The sequence below is a fragment of the Diabrotica undecimpunctata genome, chromosome 7 (assembly GCF_040954645.1).
Source record: "Diabrotica undecimpunctata isolate CICGRU chromosome 7, icDiaUnde3, whole genome shotgun sequence".
NCBI lineage: Eukaryota > Metazoa > Arthropoda > Insecta > Coleoptera > Chrysomelidae > Diabrotica > Diabrotica undecimpunctata.
This window is the reverse complement of record NC_092809.1, coordinates 131501890-131514142: the sequence shown is the minus strand read 5'-3', so window position 1 is coordinate 131514142 and position 12253 is coordinate 131501890. Positions and strand designations below refer to the sequence as shown.

Here is a 12253-nt window from a genome sequence, read left to right as displayed (position 1 = left end):
TGCAGGTTTCCCATTATTATTTAAGAATACTATACACACTAGAATCCAAGTTCTGGGATTATAATCAATAATAAAACACTTGTTTCAATCTTTTGGTTTGGTTATCCTTGTTTTTGTGAAATTACTTTTTCCAATCATCAGCTTCCACCAATTTAAGATATTTTTCTTCACAGCATTTATAAACCACCAAGCAAACCAGCAAACAGCATTTATTTTTATTCTTCTTTTCAATATATCATTCAATCACCAAAATATCATTTAATTTTAATATTCAATTAATACTTCTTCCATTATCATCATTTATACATAACATAATTTTTAATCTTCAATATCATTTTCTTTATACTGTTTCTTAATATTGATTTAACTCACTATATTGAACAATTGTAACTGATTGACTGCCTCTAACTAATTTTCATACTAAAAAACTCATAACTGATTGACTAACTGAATGGACTTTCTTACTAAACTTTCTGACTGACTGACTCACTTCTTGAATCCAAATCACCGGGTATTTATATCTTTTTGGATGTTCCAGAATCATCTGGTAAGAAATCATGTTCCATTTGTTCTATTAAATACATGTCTGAATTTTCTGGAACAAACCATTTCGCAAACAAGGCCATCTCCGGTGATCTAGAGAATTCCATACTTTTCTATTAATAATTTTGTTGACATTTAGGCTTTTCAGATCAGAATATACACTTAAATCATTAACTTAACATTCTAATTTAATAAACTACACATTTTATTATTATAACCCCACTTTATATTCGTAATAATTCTTAATTTCTATCTGTCACTTCGAGAGTATGTATATCTGGTTGCCTAATCACATGGCTCACTTAAATATATTTACAACATTAAAATACAACTTTTTACAATTATTATATGCTAATTTCTTAAAAATGCCCTCACATAAATATATTTTTATAAATTCTCTAGTATATATCTTCTTAAAATAACCAAATACTTGTTATATCTAATATTATCCAGTATACAACTTATAAATTATTTTCTTTAAACACTAATCATATCAATATATATATATATATATATATATATATATATATATATATATATATAATTGCATATATTGTACCATACATGTGATCTAGATTACTAACAAAAAGGATAAATAAACATTTCTCAATTCCATCTCAATACACTCAGCAGAATTGACAGCTATTTTGGAGGCATTATTATTCTTTTTCTTCCTCTTTTTATGTAGACGTGACTCTGTCTGTTATTCAATGTGCCTCCAGCAAGTTGTAGTTCCATTGTTTTCGTCGTCTTCCTACTGATCGTCTTCCTATTGGGGAACCGTCTCTTGCCGTCTTTATTACTCTACTTGTTGTCATTCGGCTTTATTGGTCATTATTGATCTGATGACTGTTTTTGTAAATTCTGCCTTCATTTCTTTCCCAATAATATAATTTCTTCATATTGTTTCATTCAGGCAACCTGCGGCTCTGTTTGCTTTATTTACTTGATCTTCCACTTCTGTTTTCTAGCTTTTCGTAGCTAGATAATGTGATGCCTAGATATTTAAACTCCATCACTATTATCTAACCTTAAATCTCCAATTTATGTCTTAGTAAATTTGCTGTTATGACCATGCATTTTGGCTTTTTTGGGGAAATTAACATTTCTGACGGTTATAGATATTTTCAATCGTTTTGATTATTCCCAGAGGTACCTCTCTTGCGTACAATAAGTGGATAAAGTCCTTTAATTTCAAATTCTCGATTAAATACCTTCTTAAGGTCCATAAAACATAGATATGCTGGTTTATTATTGTTCTTCTGCTAGTGTTATAGTTTCCTTCAATTCATTTGTTATTACTATTACTGGTTGTTAATTTTAGTGTTGTGATTAATACATTAATTCCTCTTTAATTTTCGGGGTCAGATTTGTCTCCCTTTTTGAAGAAAGGTATTAGGATGCTTGATCTCCATTCTTGAGGAATTCTGTTTTGTTCTACTATTTCTTGAAATAGTTAGTTTGTTCATATCTGGTCCTCCGTACTTTAGCAGTTCGTTCGGTATTCTGTCCTCTCTTGGTAACTTTCTGTTTTTTAATTACCTCAATGCTTCCTTTACCTCTTCCTCCTCAATATGTATTTCTTCGTTTGTCGTCACCTCTGGTGTTAGTGGTTTATTATCGTCACCTCTAGCAAATAGGGATCGAAAGTATTCTGCCCATGATTCCTTTTTATTAGTTCGTTAATCTCTTTTCTTGGTCCTCTGATCATTCTCCATATTTATTTTTGTGTTCCATAGAAATCGTGTTCCATCTGTTTTGAGAGCTCCGCCGTTTTCCTTTTTTATTTGTCTAACTAACGTATTCGTTTCATTTCTGATTCGTTAATGGTGTTTGTATGTCTATTGTGTTTGTTGTGTTCTGTATTGTAAAAAGGCTTTCTTCTTTTCTTCTCATTTTGTCTTCACTTTCTCTCTAAACCATGGCGTTTTCTTTTTTGATATGCTAGTGTTCGTTACTTTCCTATCTCTAAGTGATTCTGTTGCTGCATTAATTATGTTATTTTTGAGTTTTTTTCATCTTTCCCGATGTTATCGATTTATAATATATCATTCACAGCGATCTTCTTTTTATGTACAAGTATTTCGTGTATTCCGTATTTAGTCCTTCGACTTTGATTTTTGTTGGGTGTGAAGTATTTCATGATGATTCTTATTTTACATATTACTAGGCTATGGTCGCTACCTACATCTACTGAGTTGAGGCATCTTACGTCAATTATTTTTGATGGACGTATAGCTCTGTTGGTTATAACATAATCTATGATAAATCTTTGTCCACGGGTGTTATTGAATGTATATTTGTGTTGGTCTATTTGGTCAAAAAATTCTGGTCTAATTCCGGGTATTCCTTAATTGCCTATTCGAGCGTTAAAATCCCCCAATATTATCATCTTCCGTCTGATTTGATCTACTACTTGTAATTCGTCATAAAACTTTTCCCTTATTGTTTAATGCTTGTTATTTTCCGGGCCGTATACTCGATTATGTTCAGGTGTTCCTCCTCCATTCTTATCTTTGCTTTTACAATGATTTCTGATATGCGTTGACACGCTTTAATGTGATTTTGATATCTTTTGTATATTAGTAAGGCTACACCTTCTTTGGCCCTGTTTTCTTTTGTGACTCCACTGTAGATTAGTATGTATTAGCCTAATTTTGATTCTCCTGTTCCTTTTTTTTTCAGAATGAAAATTTCAGGAAAGGTAGGTCAGCTCTAAAACAATACATACCATTAAAACCCTGATCTAATAGCTGTTGAAAAAACAAGATATGCTTATCATATAAACATTTATGCTAGAAAAGAAACAGGAAATGTTGAAGGGACCTAAGGAGAAAGAGTTGTAAAAAACTGCCAGTCTATCAGAAACTCGAAGGTTTTCCTCTATTTGGCAGATTTTCCACAACCGTAAATTTACGGAATGATCTACAATATTGAACAGTTGGTATCTATTTCTAGAAGAAAAAGCATGCCCTGCTGAAAGTGAAATGGAAAGATACCAGAGAGGTAATATGTTTGAGCAACTTTTATAACGGTAAATTGACAACTACCACCAAAAAAAAATAAACACGGAAGAAATTACTTCTACTGATGCGGCTTTATTTTACACTGATTGTATGGGTGGCATAGATTTAACGGACCAGATGGTTAACCTTTATGATGTATAAAGCAAATCTGCTAAATGGTCTTTTATCGCTTGCTCCTGTAGTCATAAGACATACATAATAAAAGTATTCCACTATTTCAGTTTGTTCAAAGATCAAAAACTTTGCGCTAACTGAAGAATGCAGAAGATTTGCCAATAAAAGGAACAAGAAGGGAATGTCACAATTGCCACTGAAAAATTCGAATGTAATTATAATTTCGAATTGTTTATAATTCCCTGTGTCCGATTCTTCTAGATCATCATCAGCAGTTGGCTCTACAGTCCTTCGTGAGCCTTGGCCTGCTTCAAAACATTCTTCCATCCTTCCCTATCGAGTGTCTGTCTTCTCCAGCCCCTCACTCCAATTTCCCTCAGATCTTCCTGTACATCGTCCAGATATCTGAGTTTAGGTCGCCCCCTTCTTCTTCTTCCGACCGGCCTGTTTAGCATAGTTATTTTAGTGGGATCACTCTCATCCATCCGCATAACGTGGCCCACCCACCTTAGGCGGTTTATTTTGATGGTCTTCACAATATCTGCATCACCAAAAAGTCTATAGAGTTCAAAGTTATATCGCCTTCTCCACAGACCCTGTTCGTTTACTCCGCCATATATGGTCCTCAATACTTTTCTTTCAAAGACTCGCAGTAACTCTTCATCTCGGGTCGTCATTGCCCATGTTTCCGATCCGTATGTGAGCACTGGGCGTATTATTGTTTTATAAAGTTTGCACTTTGTTGCTATTGACATACTTCTCGCTCTTAGTTGAGGGCCCAGGCCAAAATAACAGCGGTTAGCCAGCCAGGTTAGCGGTTCTTCTAGATCAACGATGATAAAATAAAATGTTGAAGTCGTGGAGTAAAATATAGTTTTATTGACAGCTACTGAATTATTACACTATTGTTGTTGTCGAGGTAAAAATTTATAATAAACTGCCTCCCAAACTAGTCCCGAAACTATATTATAATCGCACTAAAATTCTATGATTCATCAAATAAGTGTATTGCCCTCTGCATAGAACAAAAACCTTTGACTTTTGAAAGCTGGCAAATATACTTTGAACCGAAAAAATGTTTGCAAGCATTTTCTAAATACCTATTAGGTAATCTATAGTTTGCAGGAAGTTGAACAAACTGTAATTGTGCTACTAATCGATATGTTTCACAATTATACACGGTGAAACTATAAAAATTCACGAAATTAAGATTAATATGAGATTACAAGTTAATAGACTAATTTGTGATTGAACATCACAAAAAGAAAATTGGGATAAGCACTCTGGTAACATATTCCTATTGTAAAATCTCATTATGTTTAGATTATTTTCAGTTTCCATACATAATGTTGCTTTGTATAATGAATCATAAATAATATTTTCAAACAATTTTTTTAGAGATGAAGATCTCTTGGATGGAGCACGTGACCAATAAGAAGGTTCTAAGAAGGATGGTAACTGGTAGAGAACTCTTGAACATTGGGAAATACTGGAAAACAAGTTATCTAGGGAATGGCTCAAACATTACAACTTCTTATGGCTCATAATAGAAAAAATGTTGAAGAAAAGAGGATCCCAAGGAGAAGAAAATGCTCGTGTTTAAAAATGTAAGAGACTAGATAGGCATTGGCACCCATGGTATATTACGTTATCGTTGTATATCAATATTTATAAAGCACAATAAACACAAATACATATATTATGGATCTAATTTGTTTTTTTTTCTTGCGTTTCTCTACTTTTATTCCTACGCATATTTACTTATTTCGGTACAAAAGTCGATAAAATAAGGAAACCGTTTGATACCTGTTAATCTAAAATGTGTAAATCTAATACATGTTAAAGTATACATATAAAATACCTGTATTTAGATTTACACATCACCATCATCATCATTACATTTCTTTTATATCTTGACGATTTGTCTCAAAATGCAAAAAGCAACAAAACTTCAATAAAATATAATAAACAAATTATTTTTCTACCTGTGATACAAGATCGCATTAAGTTCTTGTTCTTCTATCAAACTCATACACCGCGATATCCCATTCGACGTCATTTTCCACGCAACATGAAATCACGATTTTCCGATATTTTTAATTCACACGTTTGTGCGGAGATTCAAGCAAGACTGCTGTAAACCAAACGCTAGCGCTGTTCCGACTCAAGAACGGTAAATAAAAGATAAAATTAACTTTATAAATACGTGAGCTTAATTTTGTTTGTTTTAGACCTTACCGAAATACATATTTAACTAGCTTTTAAGTGTTAATTAAAGTTAAGAGTGTTAAATAGTATTTGATTGCGTGCGGGATTTTTATTCTTAACATTTGCAAATTTACCTACCTGAACGTTTAAATGTACATACCTGAGATAATATTAGTTTAATTGACATTAAATACACTAAAGATTAGTGGTTTCTATAGGCGCAGAATAGACAAAGCATGGAACAGTGACGATCGGAGAGGAAAATGTATTGGCAGAGGAACAAGCTGAAAGCTTAAACTTAATGGACGAAGGAAAGCAAATCCCAATTAAATATAAAGGAAATAAACCAAAAGATCAATACAGATATAAAGTGTGCCAAGGAAGACTGGATTCACAGGAAATGTGAAAAGATTGATGAATACGAACGGAAGTATAATAGCTTCAACCTAGATTAAAGAGATGACTGTATCAAGCTTATAGGCAAACAACTGTTACTAAATACAGAAATGGTTTACTGATCAAATATCGAACAACAGCTACTCCGCTGATCAGAATAAATAACAGACTTTTTCCATGATAATCGACTACCGATGACTCCCGACTCTGTAAAAAACCGAAATTACGCGAGAAATTTATCAAACCAGGTTTTATGATTAAAATAAATTTAATGGACTCTTCTTCTTCGTGTGTCTCATCCTTTAAGGACATTGGCCATTCAGCAGTTCTCAAGAGTTCTACTGTTGTTTTTCCACTCCACTGTTTTCAATTCTTCAACCAGCATGTGCGTTATCTCCCCGGTCCTCTTTTCCCTTTCACTTTCCCTTTCCTTTATAGTGTTGAGTATTTCTTTTTCTGTTTTTCATCATCATCATATAACGGGGGTCCTACGGCGATTGCCGCTTCCCGCATTTCAGCCTCCATCTTTTCCTATCTCTCCAATCTCCCTCTTCTAAGCCTCTAGATTGCATTGTTTTTGTAATTTCTCTTCTCCAGGAATTTGGTGGTCTTCCCCTTTTCCTTCTTTCTGGCGGAACATACATTAAGGCTTTCTTTGGCCACCGCTCCTCCTCCATTCTCATCACGTGACCATACCATTGTAATTGCCTTCCTTGTATTCTATCTGAAAGAGTATCTCTAATTCCTGTACGGTTTCGTATTTACTCATTCCTGATTCTTTCCATTCTCGATACTCGACATGACCTTCTAAGATAATCCATTTCCACAACGTCTACTTTATCTCGTTCATTCTTTGTCATCGTCCAACATTCGGCACCATATGTGGTAATTGGTTCTACAATTGCTCTGTATACGCGAAGTTTGGTTATGCATCTTTATTTTATTAGACCACAGTAATGAATTCAGTATTCGGATGCATTTTTTTCCCTTGGGTTATTCGGTTTTGTACATCTATCTTAACTCTGCCATCTGCTGATATGATGCTTGTTAGATATTTATACTGGTTGCAGCCTTTTATGACTGCGTTTCCAAGCCTCAGATCTGTGGTATTTCCTCCAATTTTTAAATATTCTGTTTTGCTTATGTTTACAGTAAGCCCCCATTTGGCATATTCCTCAAATAATTTTCGATTCATATAATTTATATCTTCCTCATCGGTTGCAACCACCACCTGATCATCTGCAAACAACAATGTATACAGAGTTTCTTGTCCCACTTCGATGCCCATAAATCTACATTTATTTCTCCAATTCCTCAATGCTTCTTGGACGTATATTTTAAAGAGTGTCGGTGACAAACAGCATCCTTGCTTTAGGCCTTTAGTGACTTTAAATCCATTTAAGGTTCTGGTTCCAATTTTTACACAACTAACTGCATTTTCGTACAATTTATATATCGCTCGGATATACGTCGAATCCAATCCGGACCTTTCGAGGACCTCAAACATTTTCTTTAACGGGACACTATCATATGCTTTCTCAAGGTCTATAAATACCAAATGGGTCTCTCTACTTCTTTCGACACGCTTTTCAATTATTTGTCGTAGGATAAATATATTATCAAGGCAGGATCTCCCGGTACGAAAGCCGCTTTGTTCTTCAATATCTTGTATCTGTCTTTCAACCCTCTTCTTTAATATTCTGCCGTACAACCGGCCCACAGAGCTCGTCACACTAATACCTCTATAATTGGAACAGTCTCTTTTATTCCCTCTCTTATATATGGAGCTTATATAAGATTTATTCCAATCTTTAGGAATATCCTGGTCTCCACACATACATTTATTGAAAAGGTCTACTATTAATTCTAAAAGTGCAGTCGGCCCATATTTAACCAGCTCTATGGGAATGTCTCCAGGCCCTGCGGCTTTTCCGTTTTTAACATCTTTTAAGGTTTCCGTCAATTCAAATAATGTTATTATAGGGATTTCCTGTCTTTCGTCTCTAGTCTTAAAGAATCCTATGAGATTTGCTAAATGTGTCTAGCATCATTCACAGGGCAAGTTCAATAATTTAAATAATTAGCCTCAGGGATAAATAAATTAAATAACTTTTAAACTATTTGACCGATCGGGGGGGAATTTCGCACAAATTTAAAAGACGGTAATTCCTCGATTTTCAAATGTATTAATAACATTTTATTTTGTTAATAAAAAAATTAATAAAATTTATAAATTAGTGCAAAAAAAACTGTTTTTGTGCAAATATCTCCGTAAATTATTTATCAATTTTAAATGAAAAAACGGGAAAATAAAGATATTATTGATATAAAAAAATGATATAAGTAAATATTGTTTATTTAAAATATAAGGAAAAAAACTTATAGACAAAAAATCAAATTGTGACCATAAATTATTGTTTAAAAAAAACGCAAGGTAAAAATACGAGTACCTTTTTATGTATTCTTCATCTAGTAACCCCCAACTATGTCTTAAAAGCTTCAGATATCTGCGAAAAATTTTGCCGTGAAATCGATGATTTTTGCGTAACCAGACTGGGCTAAACAATTTATCCGAGATGCTAGGTAATACTATTTTAGAGACTATTTTAAATCTATACATACACACAACGCAAAAGTCTAATAATATTTTAATAATTTGACAATACCAATGACAGAAATTTCATGAGCATATAAATTTGCTTTTACTATAATTGTTGATACAGACACTCACTTCTTATCAAATAAAAGAATTGTAAAACTGATAGCAATATGTGTTTTAGAATGTTTTTTATAAGGGACAAAAAAAATCGACATTTTTGTGTATTGTTTATTTTTAATTTTAGTCAATTTATACTATTCTTGCTTAATAGGTGAGTTAAAGATATTGTCTTTTCCCATGAAACGACAACATGTAACGTTGAACGAGATGAATAGAGCCGTGGTCCTCCTTCAAGCTGGCATGCGACAAACTCAAGTTGCTAACCAGCTGGGTGTCTCCCAAAGCGTCGTAAGTCGTTTGTGGCGTCGTAGACGTGGTCGCTCTACAACGGTCGCTCAAGACCGATATTTAATTGTAAATGCCAGAAGGCAGCCAACAATCACAGCACCCGAGCTGGTTAATGAATTACAGCTTGCACATCTTCTTCTTCTTCTTAAAGTGCCTATCCGTTCCGGACGTTGGCGATCATCACGGCTATCTTCACTTTGCTTATTGCAGCGCGGAACAGTTCAGTGGTAGTCGTGTTATACCACTTTCGCAAATTTTGAAGCCAGGAAATGCGTCTTCTTCCCGGTCCTCTCTTGCACATAATGTAACAATTAGCAGCAGTACTGTGAGGAATCGTCTCCATGAAGCCAACCTTCGTAGTCGGCGACCACTGAGATGTCCACCTCTATTTAGAGGCAATCGCGCTGCAAGATTAACCTGGTGTCAAGAGTTTTGAAATTGGGCTGACAATGACTGGGCCACAGTTTTGTTTAGTGACGAGTCTAGATATGGATTTCATCCAGATTCTCGTCGGACAAGAGTTTGGAGATGACCCGGAAATGGAGAACGATTACGACATCTTCAAGAAGTGTATGCATACAGAGGTGGTATATTAATGGTATGGGGCGGAATCATGATTGAGGGAAGAACTGACCTCATTTTCCCACGTGGCTTTCTCACAAGTCAGCAATATTTGGACACTATTCTTGAACCTGTTGTGCGCCCGTTTGCTGCTGGTGTTGGAGAAAATTTTTACTTTATGCATGATAACGCTCGACCACATGTTGTGCGTATTGTAACAAACTGGTTGGATAACGAGAGTATTGATGTATTGCCGTGGCCATCACAATCACCGGACTTGAATCCCATTGAGCATGTATGGGACATGATCCAACGAAGAATTACTCCACATATGGGCAATATCTCCAATGAGTTTCAATTAAAAGAGCTTCTGAGAGAACAATGGACACAACTACCTCAAGCAGACATTAACAATGTGATTCGGAGCATGAACAGTAGATGTAGAGCTGTGATAAACCAAAGTGGTGGCCATAGTTTATTTTAAGTTTATATTTCGTATTTTTGACATTTTATGGTGGTATGTGAAACATGGGTGATTTGCAATATATTTTTTTTTTGCTCCAAGTTTCTGTTTTTTTTTTGCAATTTATCGTTTTTGACATATTAAACAACAATTTAAACTGCAAATTTTGTATTACTTTTTTTAAGTTGATTACAGATACACAAAATACTTCTATTTATAAAAATATTCCTAGACTTTTGCGTTGTGTGTATATACTTATCACAATGTATAATCAATAATCACAATATATGGTTGATGCGACATTCTTCTCTAAATAAAAAAAGAGGTGATACAAATAACACAAACTAACGCCCTGAATAACCACTGGACTGAAGTAAATTGGCCTAATTAAAAAAAAACGTTGCTTCGTTATGCCTCATCTCTAATCGATCTATATAAACGTATTAAAATTCTTTTTATTCCATAATATATAATTAAAATTATAATTATTTCTACCTTCTAATCATCTCTTCCCATTCTTGCGGTTCCACCAAACTGATACATCGTGAAAGACCAATGGGAGGCATGACCAAATAACACGAATACTATATCTGCCAACTGAAAAACTATATTGAAAATATATAGGTACGAGTGACAAAATAATGTGAAAAAATAATACAATTACTGATAATTTTATATTGTTAAATATACTTTAAGTAGTATTATATAAGTTGTAAAATGATACTATATCGCAAGCATTATCTCAAAATATTATTATCAAATCTAAATTTTGATTGCTCTGACATTTGTTTTATACATTATGGTGAAGTGAGAATAATACAGCATAGTGCAGCACTTATTGTGTGATTAATTTCTGTTTAAATGAGAATAAGCCACAATTAAAGGTTAAAGTACGTTTATTGACGTTTCAATTTCCACTTCAGAAATCGTTCTCAAAATACAAACATTAGTTTGTATAAATCCTAATATATAATAAATAAATATACACTTCTCCAAGAAATTAACGCACCACTTTGAAATATTAAAATATTTTATTAGCGTTAATAAAAATTTCCATTGTAGTGTTTTATTTTACAAGCCCCTTATATATGCTATTCGTACACTCTATATTTATTGACTGTGTTTTATCGCTATAGTTTTTTTTGCAGCAAAACAAAAAGAAGCAAAAAATGTACTAATTCTATAAATATACTAATTTCCAAGTGTTCACGAATTTTATTCGGCTACTGTTTAATTGTTGATTATTGTTAATTGTGTTTATTATGGAGCATCAATCACGTAATTTAACCCGAGATGGATGTCTCCAAGCAGTGATACGGTCTAAATAAGGTTGGAGTTACCGAAGAATTGGTAGTCAGTGTAATGTGTCCCACACATCCGTCTCATGGGTGTTAGAAAGATTCCTCGAAACAGGGGATCATACTCGCAGACCAGGGCAAGGACGAAACCGGGTAACTACCCCTATTCAAGATCGATTTTTAAGAATTTCTGCTCTTCGACAACGTTTTGTAACACATCGAAGTCTACAATTTAGCCTCGAAACGTGCATGCTATACAAATTAGTACTGAAACTGTTCGCCAGCGGCTTAGTGAATACAACTTAACACCTAGGATTGCATCCCGAGGTCCTCTATTAATTGCAGAGCATCGAAGGGGGAGACTACATTTTGCCAGAGAACACGTTAATTGGTTAGAGGCTGACTGGGAACTAGTACTATTTACTAATAAATCCCGATTTTGTTTGTACGATAACGACAGACGTGTTCGTGTGTTGCGACGACCTAACGAACGATATGCTCAGTAACTTCTCACACACCCCATTTTTTGGTGGAGGATTCGTTATGGTGTGGGGTGGTATTTCTTTGACCGCACGTACGGACCTAGTGGTCATACAAAATGGAACTGTTACAGCTGAAAGGTACATATTGGAGATCC

General features: G+C 34.2%; 1 protein-coding gene across 5 annotated transcripts in view; it reads right to left on the bottom strand.

The window, feature by feature from the left end:
* Window positions 1-12253, bottom strand: part of LOC140445839 (NAD kinase-like) — a 156645-nt gene that overhangs the window by 126035 nt on the left and 18357 nt on the right. Inside the window, exon 1 of one of the 5 annotated variants that reach the window (XM_072538219.1) lies at window positions 10814-10922. The exons of 3 other annotated variants lie outside the window; for them this stretch is intronic. In XM_072538219.1, coding sequence (XP_072394320.1) covers window positions 10814-10884 — 71 coding nt within the window. In that variant the 5' untranslated portion in view covers window positions 10885-10922. Of the gene's footprint in view, window positions 1-5668; window positions 5826-10813; window positions 10923-12253 lie in introns of those variants that run through there. One more of the 5 variants, XM_072538218.1, reaches the window with a different exon arrangement.